This window comes from Petaurus breviceps, unplaced genomic scaffold (genome assembly GCF_028583685.1).
Source record: "Petaurus breviceps papuanus isolate PSGF00001 unplaced genomic scaffold, PetGlider_PUasm1.0 90808, whole genome shotgun sequence".
NCBI classification, from domain to species: domain Eukaryota; kingdom Metazoa; phylum Chordata; class Mammalia; order Diprotodontia; family Petauridae; genus Petaurus; species Petaurus breviceps.
This window is the reverse complement of record NW_027187349.1, coordinates 1,468,682-1,495,609: the sequence shown is the minus strand read 5'-3', so window position 1 is coordinate 1,495,609 and position 26,928 is coordinate 1,468,682. Positions and strand designations below refer to the sequence as shown.

At 37.2% G+C, this 26,928-nt stretch overlaps 2 protein-coding genes across 11 annotated transcripts in view; one reads left to right on the top strand and one right to left on the bottom strand.

Moving 5' to 3' along the window:
- Positions 1 to 1,889: 1,889 nt before the first annotated feature.
- GTF2H5 (general transcription factor IIH subunit 5) overlaps positions 1,890 to 26,928 on the bottom strand; it is a 229,815-nt gene continuing 204,776 nt past the window's right edge. Inside the window, exons 2-4 of one of the 4 annotated variants that reach the window (XM_069070327.1) lie at positions 8,697 to 8,730; positions 7,683 to 7,777; positions 1,890 to 2,304 (exon numbers count right to left, since the gene is read on the bottom strand). In XM_069070327.1, coding sequence (XP_068926428.1) covers positions 2,124 to 2,304; positions 7,683 to 7,717 — 216 coding nt within the window. In that variant the 5' untranslated portion in view covers positions 7,718 to 7,777; positions 8,697 to 8,730 and the 3' untranslated portion in view covers positions 1,890 to 2,123. Of the gene's footprint in view, positions 2,305 to 7,682; positions 7,778 to 8,631; positions 8,655 to 8,696; positions 8,759 to 26,928 lie in introns of those variants that run through there. The other 3 variants (XM_069070325.1, XM_069070326.1, XM_069070328.1) reach the window with 3 other exon arrangements.
- The window catches only part of SERAC1 (serine active site containing 1), a 75,170-nt gene continuing 57,032 nt past the window's right edge, over positions 8,791 to 26,928 (top strand). For 2 of the 7 annotated variants that reach the window (XR_011164889.1, XM_069070318.1), the window contains exons 1-5: positions 8,794 to 8,982; positions 14,073 to 14,161; positions 14,975 to 15,011; positions 15,950 to 16,086; positions 23,806 to 23,895. Coding sequence is in view for 6 of the 7 variants with exons in the window: in XM_069070318.1 (XP_068926419.1) it covers positions 14,074 to 14,161; positions 14,975 to 15,011; positions 15,950 to 16,086; positions 23,806 to 23,895 (352 nt within the window). In the remaining variant the exon portion in view is untranslated. Of the gene's footprint in view, positions 8,983 to 9,013; positions 9,232 to 14,072; positions 14,162 to 14,974; positions 15,012 to 15,949; positions 16,087 to 23,805; positions 23,896 to 26,928 lie in introns of those variants that run through there. The other 5 variants (XM_069070321.1, XM_069070323.1, XM_069070319.1 and 2 more) reach the window with 5 other exon arrangements.

Below are 26,928 nucleotides of genomic sequence, written 5' to 3'. Positions count from 1 at the left end.
ATCAAAGGGCCTAGAGCTTGAAAGGGTCTTTAGAAATCAGCTAAATCTGGGGTGGGGAACCTGCAGCCTCAAGGTTACATGTGGCCCTCCAGGTGTAGTCCTTTGACTGAATCCAAACTTCACAGAACAAATTCCCTTAATAAAAAGGATTTATTCTGTAAAACTTCAAGAACCTAGAAGGCCACATGTGGCCTCCTAGTCTGATATAAATCCAAATGCTTCATTTTTCAAAGGATGAAAACAAAAGCCAAGCCCAGGCTCAATGACAGCAAGTGACTAGCCCAAAGTCAAGCAGTAAGTAGTATATATTTACCCACCTTCCAGAAAAATTGTAATCAATATTTAATACATTAAAGGTGATACTAGAATTCAAAATATGATCACTGTCATGTCATAGATTAATGTTCTTAATTTCTTGGCTGCCATGAGCATTCATCAGGAAACTTAATCTGATTTCTCAGGACACACTGTTACTTAAAATACGATGCGCATTCAGGATTCCTAAAGTTCTAACACAAAGCCAGCATTCTTTTCCCTGACTGAAACCTGTTAAGGGCTTGATTTTAATTATGGCTTAATCAAACAGATAAAAAAACCCAAACAAACCTCATTTCTATCCCATTGAAGAGAATTTAATGCAATTTCCTTGGTCCTTGGCCACCAATGATTCCTAAACTATCAATAGTTAGTTTAAATAAATCACAAATGCATTTCTGAGGAAAATATACTTCCTAGTGGTATCTGCTTTACCATAAACCTCTTGCTCACAATATATATTTCTCTGTATAAGAAAACTACATCGTTACCATTCAGGATATTTTCCTCCATATAATTTTAATATTTTGAAACAAAATTCTGGAAGGTAGTTTGGTGATTTATTCCTAGGGAACTAGGGACTAACTGACTTCATAATGTTTCTGGCTACATAATGAGTTCATAAAGAAATAAAACTGGCATTTCCCCTCTTAAAAAGCTTATTATGCTTCTGCTTAGGAGAAATATACTGCATGGAACTGGGTTTGTTTGGAACATGCAAGTAAGTCTCATGCAAGCTTTATCAACACCATTATTTCTGCTACATCAGTTTAGATTCTCAACATAGCTAATCTTTACACAAAGGATGGCGCACAAATCAAGTTATTCTGTTTCGCTGATGTTTTTGCTCCTGCAGGGAGGTCGTCTTGTTACCTTCACCTTCAAAGCTCCTAAGTTCAGGCAGTTATTTTTTTAAAAGAGTCATATATCTTTTTTTTTTTACTTCTCTTCCAATCCGGTTCTACCCTCTACTTCAAACTAATTTTCATAAGTCATATAAACACTATCACACTGTTAACTGATAAGGCAAGTTTTAACAATCTATTTGCCTATCTAGGTCTTTAAGTGAAGCCCTTTGACTGAATCCAAACTTCACAGAACTAGCCTTGAGGCCACAGGTTCCCCACCCCTGGTTAGACCAACCATATAGACATGAGGATGCTTGCCTGAAAAGTGTCACAAATCAGCATAGACCTTCCTTATTTGGTTGCCCCTAGCTCGTTAAGCAGTGAAGGAGAAGTAAACTTCTACTTGGATCTCCCTTCTCCATGGTCTCCTACCAATCCTTTTCAGTTGATAGCTCTCACATAGGCAAAAAAAAAAAAAAATTAAAATACAACTGAAGAAATCAGAAGACAACATTCCTGAAGTCTCCCACCTCACTACCATATTTAGACATAGCACACTAAATTCCTGAAATGTTTTATAACAAAAGTAGGTAAAATAAACATTTAGGTCAGATGTAATAATTCAAAAGCATATTATGCTAGCCTCCCCTCTTTATTTTTAAAATTCTGTATAAAGAGTAATACATTTTAAATTTTTACCATAATACATAAACAAGATTCAAATCATAGGGAATTCTAGTAAAGTTTTATTCATGTTGTCTATAGATTGAACAGAAACCAAACAACTTAGGAACATTTAGTCTGGGGATATGCGTTAGTGCACTAACCACTACTAAACAAATGCTGAATTATCTATGTGAGCAGTCTCATAAAATGCTAGATGGAAAAATCTTGTTCTTTTGTTTGTTGTTTACAATTTCAGAGTTTCAGAGATAGGTCAAATCCCATTTTCTAGTCTTTTCATTTCTGTGTAATAGGAAAAGAATTCTGGTCCATTAGCTCTCCCACTCGCTCCTGGAGGAAGTTAACCAGCTCTGCCAGTACAAAGACATGGGTGTCATCTATGTCTTGTATGATGAATTTCTTCCCTAGGGCATTTGACTCATCCAGGTACAGCAGAAACTGCTTCATAGCAGGGTCACTGTGGAGACAAACACATTACCGAAAGATACCATGGCCATGTTATACAGAATAGATTATAAGAGCTCTAACACATGGAACCTTTAGAGCAAGCAATGATATTTACTTTTATTCTCCCCTCAAAATGTTAAAATTTGTAAGATAGATTTAACTTTATAACTTTTTACAGGTAAATGTGTCAAAGTTTTAAAAAATGCACAGGTTGGGGCGGCCAGGTAGCACAGCGAGTAAGAGCACCGGCTCCAGTGTCGGGATGACCTGGGGATCGAATCAGGGCTCAGACACTTAGCACCCACCCAGAAATACCTGGCCATGTAACCTTGAGCAAGTTACTTAACCCCGATTGCTTAAAAAAAAAAATGCACAGGTTACTAACAAGTAGTAGAAATTAGAAGCTGTAAAGTTACTGGGGTCAAAATAATAATCTTCACGTTTGTTGATAAAACAATTTTTAGAAATTGCTAGTCAATAACCTAAATGGCACATTTTAAAAACAGATTAAATAATAATTAATTCTGGACCCTAAGAGCTTCATAACTTTTAATTTGCACCCATAATAAGTGAAGGAAATCTAGAAACTTGATGTATTATCAAAAAAGATTTATCTGAAACACTGTGCTGCTTAGGAGATTACACTTTTCACAGTTTCTGAAATTGCTTAATTCTGGCAAGAGGAAAGTAGAATGAAAATCCACTGCTGGAAACAAGTCAGTCTGAACAAAAGGTGCTGGTACTGAACACAAAATACAATTCATAAAAAAACAAAACTAGGTGAGCTAAGCACATTCAACAAAAGGGGACTTGAATATTGATTGGGACTTGTATTTCTAATACCCAAAACAGAAATGATACTGAGGTCAAGGAAACAGGTTTAACAAGAAAGTTGTGAGATAATTTTGTAGGGAAGAAAATAGGTAGTAAAGGCAGGTTTCAAATTTATATAGTATTATTCCATTTATTTGCCTTCACTCAATTAGAGAAAAGTCTAAGTCAAAAACTCTTCCTGCCTTTGTCTTTACAGAAGAGATATAAAGAAAAAAAGGGGGGGCACATTATGGGCAACAGGGGGATGGCAGAAAATAGGAAGAATCCAATCCAAATGAGATTCTCAACTAGGGATAAAGAAGAAAATTCTATGCTAGGGGAGGCTAGATGGTGCAGTGAAAAGAGCACTGGCCTGGGAGTCAGGAGGACCTGAGTTCAAATGGGGCCTCAGATACTTAACTAGCCATGTGACTTTGGGCAAGTCACTTAATTGCCCTGCCCTCCCCCCTACAAAAAAAAAACAGCAAAAAAAAAGCAAAGAAAATTCTATGCTTAGGGCTTTGGAACTTAGTTGTTCCTCTATTTGTTACTTCCTATCAATTCCTATCTCCCAAAGGATGTTGAAAAGCCTCAGTTTTACTGTTCAGGAGTTAACCTTGGTCCACACTCTTCACTCCTATAATTTTCTCAGTTCTCAAAATAATGTTTTTTGAAAATTTTTTTAAAAAGGCACTTAGAACTTACAAAGCCTCAGGTGAACTTTGCAACACAGCATGAAACACTATGTTTGTCAGTATCTTAAGGGATTGGAAAAGTGTAGTTCTAAATCTATGATTAAAAAATGAGACATGGGGTTAAGAACAAAATAAGAACACAAAAAATAGCAAAATGTAAACAGTATAACATGTTGGTAGCTCCAATAGCATTATATATACACTGTGGTTTTTTTTTTTAACTATTAAAAAGTGCTTTCACAGATATTATTTCAATTTATCCTCAATAATAACAGTCACCAAAACACATTAGTGCTTGGAGTTAATTGGGCATATGGACTCTTATCTACACATTTTCTCATCTGAATAAATACAACTCAACAAACATTTATTATGTGTCTACTGTGGCACTGCAATAATATTAGGGGATACCACAGATGGAAAAAAATAACATTCTCTGTTCTCAAATGTATACACGGAGAAGAGATACACATAGCTACACTATGTTAGAACAGAAATATTTAGAAGTACATAGGATATATACATATATAGAATACACACACACACACACACACACACACGATAGTTAAAAGGGTATGAGAAATTTGTGGTGAAGAGAATTGTTGAGCATTAGGGGAGAAGCCAAGGAATGCAGCCTGGAGGTGTCACCCAATTTTTGCTTTGAAAAGAAGGATTTTAATCTGTGAAGCTAAAGTTCATTCCAGGTTCCAGAAGTGAGTATCCAACAGAAGTTGGAAAAAAACAAGCAAAGCCCAAGAGACAAGGACTCTGAAATTGGCAGAATATAAAATTTGTGAAGAGGTATAGTGTGGAAAAAAAAAAAAGGACTGGAAAGCTAGGTTAAAATCTAGTTATGGAGAGCCTGGGATGCCAAGTAAAGGTATCTGTATTTTTTTCCATAGGTAATATAACCAGTGAAGATTTTTTTTTTAAGCAATCGGGGTTAAGTAACTTGCTCAAGGTTACATGGCCAGTTATTTCTGGGTGTGGTGCTGAGTATCTGAGCCCAGGATTCAATCCAGGTCATCCCAACACTGGAGCTGGTGATCTTACTCACTGAGCCACCTGGCCACCCCTAAGCAATTGGGGTTAAGTAACTTGCTCAAGGTTACACAGCCAGGTGTTTCTGGGTGGGTGCTAAGTGTCTAAGCCCGGGATTCGATCTCCAGGTCATGCAGACACTGGAGCTGGTACTCTTACTCGCTGTGCTATCTGGCCGGACCTGTGAAGATTTTTGAGCAGAGAAGTACCAAGATCTGATCTATGCATTAGGAAGATTGCTTTCCCAGTAGTATAAAGGATGTATTGTAGGGGAGAAACTGGAGACAAGGAGACAAGTTAGAAGGAGCTACAATATTCCAGGTGAGAAGTAATAAGGGTTGGTAGGAAAGAAAAAGGGATGGATGTGAAATGTTGTACAAACAGAATAAGACTTGGCAACTGACTAGATTATGGGGGATGAATGGAAATAAAGATGATTCAGAGGTTGAGGACTTAAATGACTGATGGGAGGATCAATAGAAAAAGGAAACTTAGTTAAGGAAGAGAGGTGGGTTTTGGGAGATGAAAATGAGTTCAGCTGAGGCATGCTGTTGAGTTGAGCACAGACAAGAGTGGATACATCCAGAGAACAGTCTGAAATGCAGGGTTGGAGCTGGAAACAGCTGAAAGTCATCTGAGATAGTAACAAGCCTCAGAAATAAATACCAATAGGGATAGAATACAGGGTTAGAAGAGAAGAAAGGACATAATAATAGGGGAAATTCACACTTGCCAGGTAGGAAGAACACCCTGGGAAAGAGACAAAAGAAATACCCAAAAAGGTAGGACAAAATAGAACCAAAGGAGTCAAAAGGGATAATAATATCAAGAAGGATGAGGGTGATGAACAGTGTCAAATGCTATAGAAAAGTCAAGGATGAGGACTGAGAAACAACTATTGAATTTATTAACTGGGAAATTACTGGTGGCTTTGGGGAGAGCGGTTTCAGTAGAGTGGTGGGGATTAAAGTGGTTGTTGAATGATGGAAATTAGATTGTAGTGAGTGTTGATGAGGATGTGTATGTAGGAAATGTAAGCTTTTTTTTCCTAGATAGCCCAAATATACCCAAGAAGCTAAAACTAGAAAGTGGTTTGTCTGGGGCAGCTAAGTAGTGCAGTGGATAGAGCACCAGCCCTGGAGTCAGGAGGACCTGAGTTCAAATATGGCTTCAGACATTTAACACTAAACTAGCTGTGTGACTTTGGGCAAGTCACTTAACCTCAACTGATCTGCCCTCCCCCTCCAAAAAAAGAATTAGAAAGTGGTATGTCTAGGCACACAGAAGATCTTTTCATAATTTTCTCAATGTACTGCTAATCTTACCCTTTAAGAAAGTAATGAGATCTTTTAATTGTCAAGCATTTTCTACTTCTCACTTCAGAAAGTTACCTGAATACTTTGAATTGAATAGCGTTCTTTGTGTCTGAGAAATAAGTTGAGTAAAGTATTTGCATAATCGAGATATCTTCATCAATATGTCCTACCACTTGTATCTTTTTTTTTTAAAGCTTCCATTCAAGGCTGGCACAATTAAAAGACCATTAATTGAGAAGATGTGGGTTCAAATCCTATCTCTAATATTTACTAGCTGTGTGACCTTGGGCAAGTCACTTAACCCAGTTTCCTCATCTGTAAAATGAGATGGAGAAGAAAATGGCAAAGCACTCCAGTATCTTTGCCAAGAAAGTCCCAAATGGGGTCATGAAGAGGCAGACAACTGAAACAACTACTCTCATTTATAGAGAAGAGATTGAATGGCTGTAGTGGTGGCTCACCAGAAACAATCTAGTGACAAAGAAATTAATCCCCAATGCTATTTAAAAGACAAAGCCTGTTTTCATCCTCAACCCATGAAACTATCACTAGTCTTTAAAAAAGAGACCTAAAGAATATACAGGAAAGTGTCTACACTCTTCAGAAACCAATACAATCCAAACCCAAGACTCTCATCCTGTAAATGCATCAGGTCGATTAGGGAACATGGCTACATATAATGTGAATTTTGAATTACTGAATACACAATCAAGTAATTTACACAAGTATCAACATAAACTTGCAAGACACTCTAAAAAGAGGTATAATTGGCCCAAGTTAAAAAAGAAAGGCATACAATTGTATTTTCAAAGATCTTTCATTTCTCTATATGAACTAACATTGGTAAAAAATGAGGCTACTCTATTTTACTTTGACCTATAATGGGAACTCTTTGAGGGCAGAGACTTATTTTATACTAGTGTCCCCATGGTGCCTTGCACTTGGTAGTTGCTGTTAAGTAGAGAGAACTATAAAGCATAGTTCCTCAAAGAGTCAACAGTTTAGCAGGGGAAAAGGAAAAGTATCAACTTGGTAGTCCTACTTCTTCTAAAAATGTTATGATTTCAGGCGGCTAGGTGGCACAAGTGAATATGGTATCAGCCCTGGCATGAGAAGGACCTGAGTTCAAATTCAGCCTCAGGCACTTAACAATTGCTAGCCATGTGACCTAAGGCAAGTCACTTAACTTCAACTGCCCTGCCCTCTCCCCGGCAAAATAAAATAAAATAACGTAAAATACAAAATGTATGATTCTAAGTACCAAACCAGAGGATAGAACATCTAAGTTCAATGGTGGTTTAATGGAAGACTAAAAGGGCCTGGAATAGTGAGGGAAAGTTTCACTGAAGATGTGGGATTTAGAATCATAAAATCTCAAAGAGCAGGAAGTGGCCTTAGATTATCACTGAGTCAGACCATCTAATTTTATAAATGAGTAAACTGTTCTAGTAGGCTGGGCAGGAACAAAAAAGGCAAGAGAGAAAATTAGCATTCATAAGTGAAAAAATGCTCAAACTACTAACCATTCTATGAGCACTCCTTTCAAGACATTCACCATTTTCTCCAAGTTAGAAGGGTCAAATGCTGTCACTGATGGCAACAAAAGGGATGAAGTGAACTAAAATTTAAAAAAATCAATTTCAATAATCAATTTTAACATTTCACCAAAAGATCTTGATATTAGAGAACACACAAGAAACGTAAGGATAATAAAAGTGATGGTATTAATACTTAAAATCCACAAAAAGTCACTTTCAACACTTCTGATTTAAAGACAATAAAGCATATTTACAAAGAAAATACAGCTAGGTTGTCATCATTAACTTTCCCTTAACATTTAAGCTATCATCTAGTACAGCTTTTTTCACCAATTTGCACACATTAAATATTTGGAACACAACAAAATTCTAAATACTCATTCTAGTACAGGCCCGGGCATTTTGAACAGAAAGAAAATTTTACTATTAGGGATAGTCAGGTACTCTAGCTTTTTTTTTTTTTTTTTAACACAGTCCAGAGCCACAGTATTTGTTGGCACTTGGCCACCTGCACAAATCTAGGGATGAAGACATGCTCTTGGGACGTCTAAGTTAGATCGGGGTAGGACGTACTCAATCACTTACGAATCCACGAGTGGGTAAAGTAAGTCACAAAAAGGGGGTGGGGGGAAGGTTCGCCGCAGCAGAAGGAAGCTGCTTTAAGCGAGAGCCATCAAAGAAAAGCGCTTGGCAAACCTTAGAGAGCTATATAAAAATTGGTTCTTATTACTGACTGTTATTATTCACACCCCCGGGCCCAGCTCTGGGCACCCAAGCCGCCGAAGACCCGAGATCCTGCGGCGGAGGGGAGGGGGGGGGGGAACCAGGTCGTCCCTTCGCTCTGCAGCCTCTGAGGAAGAGAGAGCGGCAGGGAGAGGAGGGGATATCCTTGGCCTAGCTATCACTCGGACATTCCCAGGCCTACTCCTTTCACCTTCGGGTCCGGTAGCTGCAGCGCCCACAAACTCTAGCCCATCACCCCTAACCCTAGCGACGCACCTCGAACCAGCCAGGGCCCAGCTACGGCTCACCTGAATGATCAGCAGACTGCGCCTGCGCCGTAGGCCCCTGCGTCGGGTCGGGGAGGTTACGCGAAGGGGGCGGGGCTGTGCCCGTGGGAGGAGCGGAGGGCGGGGTCACGTGCCCGCGCCGGTGACGGAGGGCGCCGGGGCCCCTCGAGTAGATCGGGGGTGGGTCTTTCCCCCTATCCTCTTCCTCTCCCTTCCCCCGCCCCCACCAGGTCCAGTTCAGCTGGGGGCGGGAACGATCCGCGAGCCGCCGCCAGGTACGCGGGGAGAGGGGGAAGGGTGAGGAAGGGCGTCAGCTGTGGTTCAGCAGGGGCCTGGGGGGGTCAGAGGAGGCTTGGAGCGGGTTATGTGGGGGCGGGATGGAGCGGGGCTTCCGGAGCACGTCCGTTTGAGAAGCGGCGCGGGCTACCCAACTGCCTCCCTGAGGCTGGCCCTGCCCTGCTCTGCCCTGCCCTTAACCACTGACTGCTTCGGCTGGGGGGCGTGGCATGTTCAGCTGTGCGCTGGTGAGTGTGTGTTTCTGTGTGTTTGTATGCGCTTGCGCCTTTGCCTGCTTTCCTTTGCTTCCTTTTGATGTGGGTCGTGGGTACCTTCCGCAGTGTCCTCCATCTGTAGAGCTCCTTAGAGCCAGCCTTCTAGAAGAAAGCTGTCTACACTTGTTGCACCATTTTCTCGCTTCCCTCTCACTTATTCCCGTGCAATCTGATTTCTTCCCTCACACTTTACTGCAGTCCTCCCTCTCTTCCCCCCTTTCTATTCCTTATCTTTATTTTTCTGTCGCTTGTCTGTCTCTCCCCTCTTCTGTTTCTTATTTCACCTCTCCTCTTTCTTTGTTTCTCTCCTTTCTTTTCCCCCTCCTGGTTCTGTCTCTTTTTATCTATTGTTTGTCTCTTTCCCTGTCTCTGTTTCTGATTTTCTCTTTCTCTGTCTCTCCCCTCCCACTTTTGTTTTTTTCTCTCTTATATTTCTCTTCCTCTTCCATCTGTCTCCTTTTTCTCCCCACTCTGTCTCTGTTCTCTGTCTCTTCCCCTCCTGTCTCTCTCTCTTTCCATCACTTATCTCTCCCCGTCTCTCTCTTTTCTCCATGTCTCTTTGTCTTTCCTTCATTCTCTGCCTCTGTTTCTGTCTCTCCCTCCTCCTCTCCTATCTCTTGTCTGTCTCCTCTCTTTCTCTTTTCTTCCTCTGTTTTTTTCTCTCTCCTCCTCCTCCTCTCTGTCTCTTTCCCAGTCTCTCTCTTTTTTCCCAGGTCACCACTTGTCTCTAATACAAATACACTAACCTCTGTGACCCAGGGCAAGTCATTTAACCTGTCGGTCATTCACTAAACATTAAGTCCATATGTGCCGAGTACTCTGCTAATTGATTGGAATGCAAAGACAAAATTGAAACAGCCCTCCTGTAGTGGTTTGTAAGAGAGGTGGGTTGAGGTAGAAAGAATGAATTCTATTTGGGGTATGTTGAATTTGAGATGCCTATGAGCATTCAGTTTGAAATGTCCAGTAAGGTAGTTTTAGATGTCATCTGCATAGAGATGGTAATGGAGCCCATGGCAGCTGATTAGGGCTTCAAGTGAGGGAATATGGAGAGAAAAGAGTAGAGGGTTTAGCACAGAGCCTGATAAGTCAGAAAAGAAAGCTGAGAGGAATCATTAAAAATTGAAATGATCCAAATCTTGTAAGAGTTGAAAGATCATTTGTTGACCTAGATAAGTCATTGACCATTAAAAAAAAAAAAAGATCCAAGGCTTAGAGCTTTCATCCGTTTCCCATGAAATGTGATTTTATTTGCCAGTAGTCTTTAGGGTCATTGGGCAGCATTTATTGATTATAACCAAGGCTAGAGTACTGTACTAAGTGGTACGGAAGGCTGGAGATGAAAACAGTACAGTAAATATAATGCATGCCATTCAGGACTTTACTGGTATCAGAGGCCTTCTATTCTTTAACTACAAATTATTACATAATTGTAGTCAGCAGTGGAGCCATGCCAGGGAAGCTTTTAGGCTAAGTTTTGTTTGGTAGGACATGTGAAATTTAGAGATAATTATGAAAAATGAACACATAAACATTCAGTGTATACATATAATGATTCATAAAGTTATGTTCTTATTTTCTAGTATTTGTGAAACACAAAGTAATTTTGCTAAAATCATTTAGCAAGAAGTAGGTGACCTATGTTTTCTGTTTTAGCTGTAATTGTTGTGTTTGGGTGTCTTCTCCCATAAAAATCCCTCTCATCTTCTGATTTCTCTATTTTTATTATTGGTCCTCCCATCTTCCCAATCAACTTCAAAGCTCAGACATCCTTGATTCCTTCCCCTGTTCCGTTACTTAGTCTAATACATTGCCAAATATTATTGATTGTTTACTTCTCCATTCCTTCTCTTCCTGTTCTTCCTGAATTATTGTGGTAGCCTCCTATATGATTCTAGGCTCTTCCATCAGTCAATCAGTCAAACATTAAGTACTTACAATGTGCTGTTCACTGTGTTTTCCCTCCCAATCTGTCCTGCATACTCCTACCAGGGAAATAATCCTTTAAATATAACTGGAATCATATACTCTGCTCACTTGATCAAAAAACTTAAATGACTACCCATTACATACTGAATAAAAGTTCAGTTCAGTCTGTCACAGTTTTCCACTTTTTAAATCCAACTGCCTTTCTAATTTTTATCTTTTATTCTTCTTTCTGTATTTAGTGTACCAGTCAAATTAGCCTAGTCTTTCTGTTCCTTGAACATGCCTCTTGCCTAGCTATCACTTTCCCTCTGATTATATTTAAGGCCTCTGACTGGAATATCTTTCTATCTTCATCTGTTCAAATTATACCATACTTCCAAGAGTCAAAGCATATTTCCTGATCGTCCCAGGTGGAAAAATCATTTCCATCTCTTCACTTCCACAGTATTATAACAAAATCTCATAAGAAAAGTACAAAAACTATCTTGTGAGCAATCTTTTTGTGGAATTATTGAGTTTTGGGACTAGCTCTGGGACTATTGAGTTTTGGATCTCTTGTATCTCCTAACATAGTACCTTGAAGTATTGTGTCAGGTGTTGAGTGCATGGTTTGTTGAACATATGTGTATCTTGGCCTACCACCCCTTTATTAATTTAATATTTTAGAAAATTAGACCCTTTTATTCATTTGCTCTATTAATTTTGGATTTGTTTTATTTTTGATAATTAATTGAAACAGTATTGAAACATCGTAAGTTGAAAAAAGGCTAAGGAAAGCTTTACCAGAACTAGAAGAGAGGCATTAATTTTCTCTGTGTAAAAGATAACTTTAAAAATTCAATTCAAAGTGGTAGTTCACTCTTTCCCTTTGTTTTATATATATATATATATACATATATATATATATATCAAGTACATTGACTATCTCAAGTAGTAAGCTGATCAGATTTTTATCCTAATTACTCAAGTCACTTCCCTTCTTCAGCAAGTTCAGTTCATGGCTTAGAGTTTTTCTCCTCCCCAACTCTTACCCCCATGCGAGGGGATTTCAGCATATGTATATGTCCTCAAACTACTAACTTCCCTTGACCTACTCTTCCACCCTACCTCAGCTACATACAAAGATAGACATACCCTTAGTCTTGCCATCACCCACAAATGTATCACCTCCATGTTCAGGAATTCTGAAATCTCCTTTTGTGACCATAGTCTTTTGGAGAAGGCCTCTCCCTTGGCCTTCCTTTTCCAAACCCTGCTTTTCATCTACACCTTGACCTCCAGTCCCTCAACTTTTAGTTCTCTCCCAGACCATCTACACTAGCCACTGTCTCCTCTTTTCCCCTTGTTGAGTCCTTGTGGAACCAGTTTAACTCTACATTGTCCTCTTTTCTTGAGTTCCTGGTGCCCTTATATTGTCAGTGGTGCCCTGGCAAACCTTAGCCTTGGTTGAGTCCCACCATCCACTGCTTTTGCTTCTGCTGATCAAAAGATGGAGAACATCTGACTAGATCCTCTACAGATATGTCACACAACCTTAATTGGGCCCTCATAGCTGCTAGGCATTCTTTCTACCTCTCCCTTATTTACTCATTATCCCACTCTCCACTGTTGCTCTCCCTTTTTCTTTTCTATTAGTGTTTTCTTCTTCCTCTCCCTTTCCATTCTTCTTTTAAGATCATTAAGATTTAATAAAACCACTCCTGAGCCTTCTGTCTAATTAGACTCCCTCCATGAACCCTGACTATGATAAGGTTTACAGGGAATACATATCATCTCCCTATATTAGAATGTAAATAATTTATCTTTGGTTCATTATGATTATTTGCTCATGTTTACTTTTTTATGTTTCTCTTTACTCTCCTAAGTTTGTACTTCAGAGTTTCTGTACAGTTCTGATTTTTTCATCAGGAATGCTAGGAAGTCCTTAATCTCATTAAAAATCCATTGTTCCCTCTTTAGAATTATACCCAGTTTTACTGGGTGAGTTCTTGGTAGTAGGCCTTTATCCTTTGCCTTCTAGAATATGGTATTCTAAGCTTTCTACTCCTTTATTTTGTTAGTTTCTAAATGACATATGATCCTGATTGTGGTTCTTAGTATTTGAACTCTTTCTTTGTGACTGTTTACAGTATTTTTACTTTGTTTTGACTATAATTTTTCTGGTAGTTTTCATTTTGGGTCTTTTTTCAGGAGATGATTTGGGGATTCTGTTTGCAATTTCCCTTCTGGTTTTAAGATATCTGTGCAGTTTTATGATTTCTTGAAAGATATATCTCAACTTTGGTCATGGCCTGGAAGTTCAGTGATTCTTAAGTTTTTCCTCTTTGATCTGTTTTCCAGGTCAGTTATTTTTACGATAAGATACTTTATATTTTCTAATGTCTTTTGACTTGTTCTGCAGATCTGCAGGCCTGTCTTGTCTGTCTTCATATGCCGATTTGGGTTGGAAAAATAACTCACTGTGACTTTTTCTTGGATCTCTTCATCAAATTTTGGTCCAATGCATATTCTACATCTGTTTGGAGGAGTTTTGTGGGGGAGCTGGTTGCAATTGCTTCCTGCTACTCCACAAGCTTGACTCTGCCTCCTGTCTTTGCTTGGTATCTCACAAATAAAGACAATTTGTAGAAGACAGTGCTAGAAAATAAGCTATTATTCTAGGAAGTCTGACAATTAAATAAGGCATTTTTTTTTTCAGAAGAATGAATGCTTGAGGAAAAACAAACTTGTTTTATTAAGGTGGTTTTTTTTCCCTAGTCCAGAAAAATCAAACTCCCTTGATTCAAAAAGGGTTTGTATGTAGGATAATACTGGGTTTTAGTTTTAGGAGAAATGGTAACAAAGTGTAAATTAAATAACCTATATCACTTATTTTCTTTGCACAGAATGTCCTTGGCAGTTTGTATAATTTGTTGCAGAAGGATAGGAACCTCTACAACTCCTCCAAAAAGGGATCTGTACTGGAAAGATATCCGTGAGTAGTTATGAAAATGTAGTTACATGGTTACAGCCAGTCCTCAAATTCTGAATGTTTGCTTTGTAAGCAATTTGGAATACAGTACAATTCCACATAGAAATAATACTGTGCAAAATGATTAGAATTTTCACAAAAGTTCATGTAACTTTAATGTATCTGAATAATACTATATATCCTAACCTCTATTTCAAATATTCTATCTATGGGAAAAATTATTTTGTACTCAGGTTTGGATGCCAGGAAAACTGCTCTTCCCAATGCAGCCCTGGCACACAAAGGGTTTCATGGTAACAGGACTGGAGAGAAGGTGGGGGGGTCCCAGGTTTTTCCCACCTACTTCCAATTGTCTTCTACCACTTCATCATTGCAGAGCTGCTTGGACATTTGCCAAGCCATACTCCTTCCGACTTTGTTGGGGATCTTATTGAAGAGATTTTCAGTGTTGGGTAGGAGAGTGGAATAGATGACCTCTAAAGTTCCTTCTAATTCTAAGCTTTTATAGTTCTTATTTGAGGATGTGAATCCAAGAGTATTTAGCAGGATGGTGGTAAAGAGAAGATGAGGAATTGCTGTGTGGGTAAGAATAGAATATGTGGATATATTAGACACATGTATCTACTGTGTAGAGCAATAAATTAGACTGTGGGTTAAAGATTAGGAGACTGTGCTGATGAGGTCAGCGCTATTAGGGGAAGATGGCAGAAATCTTTACTCATTTAGATCCAATATTGATAGAAAGTCGTACTTCTGCTTGTGTTCAGTCAAGTTTTTGTAAGTGTTAATTATCTTTTTTTCTTCTTCTTTTTAAAGGAAATATTATAAAATTTACTGGACCACTTATTCTAGGGTAAATATTAACAACAACACATTGATGTTTACTTATACTAGTATTTTAAATCATTGTTTTCTGTAGAAGTAATTCACATAAATAATGAGCTTTAATGCATTAAAGTTTTAGTTATATGCTACATTTAGCATCTTTTTGATATTACTTTTTTAACTAACATAACCCTATCTTACAAGCTGAAAGTAATGGCAATAAGAATTTTATATCTGACTAAAGTGCTTTCTTTTGTTATACTTAGGAATATGGCATGTAAATATTAGGCAAAAAGTCGACTTAATATTTATTTTTCCTTGCCTTATTCTGAGGCAAAGGACAGGACCTTGGAAAGGTGTTTTATTTAGGAGTATAGCAAAAATAAACGGAATCGTTTGTTAAGCATCTTGTTTTTCTTGGGAAGAAATACAGATTAGAAGGCAACCAATTTAACATTTTTAGTGGCCTAGTCAGGAACCCCAACAGAACATAAAGTTCTTTTGTGGAATCTTCACTGACTGTCTTGCTCCTGGAAAATATATCAACATAGTCTAGTGGAAAGAACTCTGGGTCTGGAGGCTGAACCTGTCTTCACACCTCACCTCTGATATTACATATATCATCTGGGGCAGATTATCTAACCTCCTTATCTAGTGTTTAGACTGAATGGCCACTGAGGTCCCTTTTCACTTTTGATCTTTGGTTCCATGAAGCCACTTGGCATGCCTGTCTGCCTCATCCTTAAGGTAGGTATAGAAATTTAGGAGCAAGACTGAAGCAATAGAAGATGGGATTTAAATTCTGAGCCTATTCTGGTTGGGCTTTAAACAGTAGATGTACACTTAGTTCTTAGATGCATAACAAACAATGTTAAAAATTGATTTAAATGCCATCTCAAAAAGTATAGCTTTTTTATGCTTAGATACCAAGTTTACATTAGATTTTGTTTTTGTTATCTTTTAAAGAGGTTCTTTATTTATTACCTATGAAGTTCTGGCCTTGAAGAAGTCTCTGACACTAGATACCCAAGTAGTCGAAAAGGAAAAATTGAAATCATATATATATTTAGATGCTGTTTCTTTAGCTAAAAGAGAACATCAAGGTAAGTTTATGGGAAAAGTGTGTTTGTGTTTAAAATATTTTTTTTTCTTTTTGGAGGGGGGAAGGTAGGGCAGTTGGGGTTAAGTGACTTGCCCAAGGTCAGACAACTAGCAAGTATTAAGTGTCTGAGGCCGGATATGAACTCAGGTCGTCTGGACTCCAGGGCCAAGTGCTCTATTCATTCTGCCACCTAGCCCCCCCTTAAAGTACTTTAAAATCAGTATTATAATAGCCTTTCTGGGAAATGTAAGGTAACGATTGAGTTAAATTTAGAGACTTTTTGAAGAATGATGATTTACAAATAAATACACTAGGATGACTTATCAATGTTATCTAACCTTTGCTTTCAAAACCTGTATTGAAAAGAGCTCATTATATTTGTTCTGTGCAGTTTAGAACCAAGAAAAAACTCTTCTCCACTTCTAATATGGAAAAGGTGCAAATTCTACACATATTAATTTTAGCCAGAAAGGGCAGCTTAAGTTAGGATGGTGCTTCAGACTGAGAAATAATTGTTTCTTCTCATCCTGAAATAGGGGACAAGGAAGAGTTTTGCTCATAGGGTCAGCTTAGGATAGGGAAATTGAATACACTTTGCAGATGCTTTTGAGCCCTCCAGATTTAAATGAAAGTTCAAAATATGTTTCAAAGAAAATCTTAAGTAAATTTTAGACTCTCTACCTTTTTGGACTTATTCATCTAAATTCTTAATTCCTTACCTACTAGATGTACTTTTAAAACTATATTAACTTGCATAGCTATAGTTGTTCATGTTAAGATTAGTTTACTGAGATGAGAAATTATTTGCTAAATGTTGGAAAGACAATAAGATGTGAATTAACTCTTCATTTATATCATATAGTTTTATTTTTATTTTGTTCAGACCTCCTAGGATTGATTATTTTGGTGTAGGGAATCCTTCATAGAAAGCTGCCCTTACCTGTGCAGGTTATGGTTTAAGAAAGTTGCCCAGGGGCACTGAGAACTTAAGTAACTTGCTCAGGGTCAGACAGCCATTATGTCTCTGAGAATATGATGAACCCAGGTCTTCCTGACTGAGGCCGACCTTCTGTTCACTACACCCATTGGTGTGCTGGAGCCATCTCAAGTAGGCTGGAGAGAACTGATTCTTAAATTTTCATTGTGAACCTTAGCACCTTGGAAACGCCAGAGATCAGGACTTGATTTATTGTTTTGTTGATGGTCTAGACTTAAGGAAGTGATGGAGAAAATGTATTTTTTTAATTAATTAAATTAATTTATAAATTAAATTACAAATTATAATTAATTTAATTTAATAAATTAAAAAATTAAAGATTAATTTAAAAAAATTTTATTTATGAAATAAAGCAAGCTTTTCCATAACATAGTAGAATAAAAATAGATGATTGAATGTGAAATTGCAAATCTATTATGTACAACTTGCTATTCCTTTTAAATATATAATTGTTATCCTACACATTTCTTTTTTTTTTTCCTTTCTCTTCCTGTCTCCCCTCCCATGGTTGGCATTAGATACTACACACACACACACACACACACACACACACACACACACACACGTATATATACACACACATATGTTTGTATATATGAGTTCTTTCTCTGGATGCAGATAGCATCTTCCTTCATAGGATCTTTGTAGTTAATTTGGGTATTAATAATAGTTAGAATGACCTGGTTGCTCAAAGTTGTTCTTAAAGCAGTATTGCTATAATTACATATGACACTGTTTTCTTGATTCTGCTCATTTCGCTCTTCGTTATTTTGTGCAAGTCTTTCCATATTTTTCTAAAATCATCGAGCTCATCATATCTTATAGCAGAGTATTCTATCATGGATGTATACCATAACTTGTTTAACCATTCCCCAATTGATGGGCATCCCCACAATTTCCAGTTCTTTACCATCAAAGTTATTCTTAAAACAATATTATTGTTATTATATATAGTGTTTTCTTGGTTCTACTCATTTCACTTTTCATTATTTTGTGCAGGTCTCTCCATGTTTTTCTAAAAATTAATGAACTTATTTCTTATAGCATAGTAGTATTAAGCAGTATTAAGATTGATCTTAAAAGTGTGTTGTGTGCACTCCTTCCTCCAGTTTCTCTTTGGAGAGTTGTTAAACATTTACCAGTATATCAAATATACTGCTTTGCTGAGGCATTTTATAGGATGCCTTCCAGGATTTTAATGAAATGGTAGTTTAAAGAGTTAATTCACATGTGAAAGATGAGCTGTGTATTCTTTTTTTAGGTAGTATTTTATTTTTTCCAATTACATATAAAGAAGAATTTGAAAATTCATTTAAAAAATTTTTGTGCGTTCTAATTTTCTCCTTTCCTTCCTCACCTCTGTCCTCCCCAAGACAGTAAGCAGTGTAATATAGGTTATATGTGAGCAATCATGGAAAACATATTTCCATATTAGTTATGTTGTGAAAGAAGATAATTAGAAGAAAATAATTAAAAAAAAAAGTAAAATAGGATCCTTTGGTCTGTATTCAGACAATATCAGTTCTTTCTTAGGATGTGATTAGCATTTTTCATCATGAGTCCTTTGGAACTGTCTTGGATCATTGTATTGCTGAGAATAGTTAAGTCATTCATAGTTGATTATTGTACAGTGTTGCTGTTACTGTGTATAGTATTCTTCTGGTTCTGCTTATTTCACTTTGTATCAGTTCATGTAAGTCTTTCCATGTTTTTTCTGCAATCTACCACATCATTTTTTATAGCACAATAGTATTCCATTATATTCATATACCACAACTTGTTCAGCCATTTCTCAATCGATGGGCATCCCCTCAATTTTTAATTCTTTGCCACCATAAAAAGAGCTACTATAAATGTTTTTGTACAAGTAGGTCCTCCCCCCGCCTTTTTTTTTTAATCTCTTTGGGATACAGATCTAATAGTGATATTGTTGCATTAAAGGGTATGTACAGTTTGATTTGGGCATAGTTCTAAATTACTCTCCAAAATGGTCGAATCAGTTCACAACTCCGCCAACAGTGCATTAGTGTCCCAATTTTCCTACATCCTCACCAACATATGTCATTTTCCTTTTCTGTCATATTAGCCAAACTGATAGGTGTGAGGTGGTACCTTAGAGTTATTTTCATTTGCAATTACCTAATCAATAGTTCTTTAGAACATTTTTTCATATGACTATAGTTAGCTTTGATTTCTTTGTCAGAAAACTGCCTGTTCATATCCTTTTACCATTTATCAATTGGAGAATGACTTGTATTCTTATAAATTCAGTTCTCTACGTATTTGAGAAATGAGGCCTTTATCAAGAGATATTTGCTGTAAAAATTGTTTCCCAGTTTTCTGCTTTCCTTCTAGTCTTGGTTGCATTGGTTTTGTTTGTGCAAAACCTTTTTAATTAAATATATTCAAAATGATCCATTTTATATTTTGTAATGCTCTCTATCTCTTGTTTTTTCCTTTTTTTTTCTTTCTTTCTTTTCCCTTTTTTTCATAGATCTTACAGGCAAACTATTCTTTACCCTCATGATTTGCTTATCACCCTTTATGTCTAAATCATGCATTTTTTTTTTTTTGCTTTTTGGAGGGCAATTGAGGTTAAGTGACTTGCCCAAGGTCACAGGGCTAATTTTTGTGCTAAATGTCTGAGGCCGGATTTCAACTCTGGTCCTCCTGACTCCAGGGATGATGCTCTATTCATTGCACTACCTAGCTGCCCCTATCATGTACATTTTTTAACCTTGTTACTCAGTGTAAGGTGCTGGTCAACACCTAGTTTCTGCTATTTTTTCTAGTTTCCCCAGCAGTTTTTGTCAGATAGTGAGTTCATATCTCAGGAGCTTGGGTCTTTGGGTTTATCAAACACTAAGTATTATGATTATTTACCTCTATGTATTGTGTACCTAATCTATTCCACTGATCCACCATTCTGTTTCTTAGCCAGTAATAGTTTTGATAATTACCACTTTATAACATAGTTTCAGATGTGGTATGTCTAGGCTACCTTCCTTCATATTTTTTTGGTCGTTAATTTCCTTAATATTCTTGAACTTTTGTTCTTCTAGATTAATTTAATTATTTTTTCTAGCTCTATAAAATAAGTTTTTGGTAGTTTGGTATGATACTGAATAAAGGTAAAATTCTCATTTTTATTATATTGGCTCAGTATCCCCATGAGAAACTAATATCTTTCTGGTTGTTTAGATCTGACTTTATCTGTTTGAAAAATGTTTCATAGTCGTGTTCATATAGTTCCTGGGTTTATCTTGACAAGTAGACTCCTAAGTACTTTATATTGTCTGAAGTTATTTTAAATGGAATTTCTCTTTCTATCTCTTGCTGGTAGGCTTTGTTGGTAATATGTAGAAATGCTGATGATTTATGTGGATTTATTTCATATCCTGTCTCTGCTGAAGTTGTTAATTATTTCAAGTAGCTTTTTGGTTGATTCTCTGAATATACCATCATATCATCTGCAAAGAGTGATAAGTTTCATTTCCTCAAGCCTCTTCTAATTCCTTTTTCTTCTCTTATTGGGCTGATATTTCTAGTGAATATTGAATAATAGTGGTGATAATGGGTATCCTTGCTTCACCACTCATCTCATTGGGAGGGCTTCTGGCTTATCCCTATTATAGATCATTCTTGCTTATGGTTTTAGATAGATACTACCTACGGGCAACTGGGGGGTACAGTGGATAGAGTAATGGCCTAGAAGTCAGTGGGACCTAAGTTCAAATGAGGCCTCAGACACTTGACACTATGACCCTGGGCAAATCAGTTAACCTTGATTATCTTGGCCCCCCCACCTCCCCAAAAAAGAAATTAGATACTACTTATTTTAAGGAAAGCTCTATTTATTCTTATGTTCTCTAGTGGTTTTTTGTTTTTATAAAGCAGTTGGGGTTAAGTCACTTGCCCAAGGTTACACGGCCAGTTTTTTTTTGTGTGGGTGTTAAGTATCTGAGGCTGGAACCGATCTTGGGTCCTCCCAACTCCGGGGCTGGCGCTCTTACTCACTGTGCCACCTAGCCGCCCCTTTGTCTAGTGTTTTTAATAGGAATCGGTGCTGTGTTTTGGATGAACTGCTTATTCTAAGGGAATATCACTTATAGGACTATCTTCTTAGAAAATGACTAAGGGCCAAAATTTGAATCTTTTACCTTTACCCCAAATATGTGACTCCCTTATGAATAATGAAGACAAGATATCTGATTGAGTCTAGATCCCAGGATAATGTCTGGAAATTTGATTTTATTGGTTTACCCAGTGATGATCAGGCTCTTGGAATTGATTTACAATAACCAAATTCACAGGACACTGATTTCTAAATTAAAATTCCAATTTATTAAGCACAATGGAAGATATCAATGTCATGAAAATTAGAGTATTGTTGTCAGTGGTAGCCTTCCAAATGTCAAGGTACTAGTAATCTTAATTTGGTAGTCAGAAATATTCTTGGTTGGATATAGAACACTGGGATAAAAGAATTTAAGTATTTTAAAGAGATTTTAAAAAAATTAAATAGCGTAGTGAAGTACCTATGTTAACTTTAGGATAATGTCTGCTGCAGTAGATGGTAATATTCACTCCTATTTGGTTATCTACTTACTTGCTTCTCTGCAGTTTAAAGACTTGGATTGCTGCCTAGGACAAGAAGTTTAAGTGACTTATCCAGGGTCATGCACCATCTTGTTTCAGAGATAGACTTTGAACACAGGGTTTTTTGACTGAGTCTTGCTTTCTACTATGTCACATTACCTTTCATTGATTTCTATACTAATGATAATTCTTGCTTAAGTTTTTAAATATGTAATTTACCCATTTGAGGATGTCTTTTACACCTTTTGTTGTTTTCTTATTCCATCTCTGGCATTTTAGCTGATTTCAGTTGGTTTGTAGTTTTTTTTTTTAATTAGCACTGTTTTGTTAATTTTAAAAGTTTGGGGGGTTTTTTAGTCTATTTTTGTAGTCATTTTTCTTCCATTTGTGGCTTTTACAATGTGGGCTTTTCTTTATTTGGAGGAGCATATGAAGAGACTGGCTCCCTTTTAATAACTTACATTTAGTTAATTGCCTTCCTTGAAAAAATATACAGATAGTTTTTGAAATTAGAACTTGGATGTATATTGACTTAACTATAGTATAAATTGAAACACTTGGGGTGATAAATTTAGAACTGGAAAGGACTTTAGAGACCATTTAGTCTGATTCTGAAATGAGGAAGACAATTCCATAGAGGTCAAGTCTCTTGTTGAAGGCAACATACGCAGTGGGTGATGGCAGAGATTCAAACTGAGCTCCCCTACCTCCAAATTGAGTATTTCTTCCTCTGTACTGTGCTCCCTAAACAATGTTGAATTGTTGAAACCCTGATAAATTTTCAATCTATGTCTTTTCCCTTAGAGCTACCATGTGAACTACTATCCTCTTGTTGTGACATATTAAAATTCATTAGGTTACAGTTATCTCACTTTAGGTGAGAGTTTATTTTTCAAAAAAACCCATAATTTTGTTCAGTATTTCCTTAGACATTTTGAAAGGCAACATGACATAGTAGGTAGGATGCTGGATTTGGAGTCAGGAAGACCTGTGCTTTTCTACTTAATAGCAGTGTGATCATGGGCAAGTCTTGGTACCTCAGGCAAAAATCTCTTAAAATTTTAGGTTGTAGTCAACCATGGTTGTTCCTACCCGTAATACCAGCTACCTTGGAGGAGGAGACTGGGGGATCTCTTGAGCTGGGGAGTTCTGAGGTACAGTGGGCTATGCCATTCAGGTATCTGAACTAAGTTCAGCATTAATATGATGAGTCCCAATGTAGGGCCACCAATTTGCCTAAGAAGTGACAAACTGGCCTAGGTCAGAAATGGAGCAAGTCTAAGTTCCCCTGACAATCAGTAGTGGAATTGGACTTGTAAATAGCCCCACTATGTCCAATGTGGTCAAGATGAGGAGACCCAGTCCTTTAAAAAAAAAAAAAGCTTAGGCGATAGATGGCCTGAATTCTGCAATGATGGAAAGAATTCCCACACTGAGAGAATCATAGGTCACTGATGTATTGATATCTTCTTAGTAAATTTATGAAACATCCTCATCTCTTTGCTAAAATAGTTATAAATTATTTCTTAGGTGCTAATTTCATCTCTTTTATGTTGATTCTTCTTGCCTGACTCCAAATTCTGGCAATGTTCCCTAGTTGAAGCTGACAGCCTCCTGTACTGACTGCTTAAATTTCATCAGTTAACTATCTATAAATCACAATGTAGTATGTATTACTTCCAGGAAACCTTTTTGTAGACCGTAAATCCTGTGTTTGGTGTGGAAATTCTCATTAACTTTTCTCTAGATTTTGGGAATCTGTCTTAATTTTGAGCCGGTAGCCATATGTCCTCTAATGTGTGATTCCAGTTGGCATTAATGATAGTTGTGTGAAAAGAATTAGACCATAAGCTCCTTGAAGACAGTGACTTTTATTTCTTCTTTGTGTTGGTTAGCATAGTGCTTTGCATATACAGGCATGTAATACATATTTATTGAATAGACTATGAAGTGAATAAAATAGAAAAATTACAGTCCTTTACATTAAATGAGGTTTATTGGAGAATAATTTGTATATTTTTCTTTAATGTCTTATTAATTATAATTAATAGTAATGTCTTATTATTGTGCATAAAATTTTAAAAATGCTTAATTTTTATTAAATCTATAATTAATTTCATTCAGGTATCACATACCAGGCAAGGAAGGAACTTCACAAAGCATTAAGAAAAGTATTGGCAGCATCAGCCAAAATATTCCGGAATCCTTTTGATGGTATGTGCTTAATACTTAATTCTGTAATATAAACCTTGCTAATTTTTGTTAATTTTTTGAAAGAAATATTTGAAAAAGTTACTTGGTTAACATTTTTGGGAAATTGTATCTAATTTTTAAAGTCTGAAACTTTGAAATATCTAGTTTCCATCTCCAGGGTTGCATTATCATCAACATACAGTATATACACTTAAGGAAAACTTATTTATTAACACAAGTAATTGAACATTGCTAGTAATATTCTTTTATGTTCATAGCTCTAAGCCAAACTGAGACGAGAAACTCCACAAGTAGTATTCCTATGTCTCTGACAAAGCCCTTCATAACTCAGCTGTTGAGAAAGCCATATCAGCAGTTGACTTTCTCCAAGGAAAAGGAAAAGGAAAAGTCTTATTATTATTATTTTTTTGTAGTAAAAGCTGAAGCATGAGCAGTACTGTTGAAGAGAATGATTATACCTTGCCAGCAAGATTCAAGTGTTGGCTAGGTTGGGGGCCATGGTCCTGTTTCCTGAATTTTGAAAGTGGTAGTGGTGAAAAGTATCTTTTTTTAACCTTGCATGACACCTGACCACTTAGGACCATACTTTATATCTTCCTAATTTGACTTTTAAGCTAAATACATTATCTGGTTGTGAATATCAAGAATTGACTGTATATATGTTATTAGATAAGAATAAAAAATACAAGTAGACCTTTTAATTGAATTATCTTTCTCTTGGCCACCCATCTTGAGTTATCTTTGAATCCTCTTTTTGGTTTGGTCCACCACAACCACTTACCAAATCCATTCTCCCTTTGGAATTGTCAGTATCCCAGTTTGTCTTTGGGAGCCATACCTGGACAGGCCTAGATTATATATGCATATTGGAGAAGAATCCCAGTATATTTATGAGCAAGTAACTTTCTATCAGTACCTGTAGCATTCTGTTTGATTTTTGTCCTGTGCTCTGCTTACCTCTGATTGAAAGTCTGCACAGTTTTCTTATAATGTTTATGGCTTATTCTGTGTCACCTTCTCTTGTTTTCCCTCCTAACCTTCCTGTCTCTTTTTTTCTGTTTGAAGCCCTCAATTTCTGATCATATCCATCATCTTCTTTGATAGTTGGCCACCATCCTGTACCAGAACTCTCTCTCTACCTCTAGTCCATCACTGATCTCCTTGTAAGCACTTGAAGGCATCCTGATACTTGCCTCTTCCTAATCCCACAGTAGAAAATTGTATCTCTTGATTCCATGTTTTCCTTACCAATCCCATTTTTACCAATTTAGTAGAGATACTTAATGCCTCTTATCTGAATTTCCTTTTCTTTAACTTTGAAATTCTCTTATCACAGTTGGTTATCATTTTATCTCTCTCTCTGCCTTACAACCCCTAACCATTTTCTTTGTCCTCACTGTGACCTCCAAGCCCTTGAGCCCTCTCCACATCATCAGTATTGCACTGGCTATACTTTACTCTCTTTTTTATCTTGATCTCTTGGTAAAACCGTTCAACTCTACACTATCATCTTGAGACCCTTGGAGACTGCTAGGTACAGAAGTGGATAGAGTGCTGGATTGGAGTTAGGAAGACCTCAGTTCAAATTCAGCCTCAGACATTTAATAGCTGTGTGACTCTGGGCAAGTCACTTAATTTGTTTGCTTTAGTTTCCTTAACTGTGAAGTAAGGCTAATAATAGTACCTATCTCCCAGGGTAGCAGTGTGAGGATCAAATGAAGTAATATTTGCAAAGTGCTTAACATAATGCCTGGTACATCCTAGGTGCTATATAGATGCTTATTGCTTCTCATTCTTTCTCGTCCACTCCTCCCTCCGCCCTTTACCTTTTGTTCCTATGCTGATATTCCCCTTTCAAACTTTAGCCATGGATTACTCCTACCATCCACTGCCTTCTCTCATATTAAAGTACTGTTGAACTAATCTGGAGAAAATCATGAAACTGTATTGAGTGGGTCCACTTCAAATTTGTGTTAAATAATATGAACTGGGTCTTCACTGGTGAAAGACATTTTTCCACCTCTTTAATCAGTTAACTCTCCCACTCACCACCTCAGTTTTTCCATACCTTTTCATCCTTGCTCACCTGTGGCTGCCTCCTCTAACTTCTTAGCTGAGAACCGTATCTCCATTTCACATTTGCTAAGAGCTCTCTTTTCTCCCTTCTTTCTCAATTTATATGCCTTCTGCCACTATTTCTTCTATCCTGTTTTGAAATGAAGAAGTAGACCTTTTCCTTGACAAAGCTTACTCCTCTACATGCACAAATGATTTCATTCCATCCCATCAATTTCCCCTCTCTATCATTTCTACTTTCTCACTTATCTTCAATCTTGCCCTATGGACTGGCTGTTTTCCTAGTATCTACAAGCATCTCCATGTCTCCCTCGTCCTCAAAAAATCTTCTCTTTATCCATCCATTCCCACTAGAGATCATCCCATATTTAATCTTCCCTTTTATGGCAAAACTTCTTGAAAAGGTTTTCTATAATTGGTGTTGCCACTTTCTTCTCATTTTCTTCTTAACTTTCTGTAGTTTGGCTTCCAACTTCATCATTCAACTGAAACTATTCTCTCTAGAGTTACCAATAATCTACAAATCTAATGGCTGTTTCTTAAAGCTCATCCTTCTTGACTTCCTTGCAGTCTTGGATGCTGTTGATCACCCTTTTCTTCTGGATGATCTCTTTTCTCTAGGTTTTCATCACATCGCTCACTCTTCGTTCTTCTCCTACTTGTCTGATTACTTCTTTTCACTCTCCTTTGCTGGATCTTTATGCATGTCAGACCCACTAACCATGAGTCTTCAAGGTTCTGTCCTGGGTGTCCTCTTCTCTTTATATACTGTTTTGCTTGGTGATCTCATCAGTTCCTATGGATTCAGTTATAGGTTTTATGCTGATGATTTCCAGATCTACTTTCTAGCCTTAAGATCTCTCTTGACTTCCAGTCTCACATCTCCAACTGGATGTCCTATAAACATGTTCAGAACTGAATTTATTATTTTTTTCCCCAAGTCTTTTTGTCTTCATG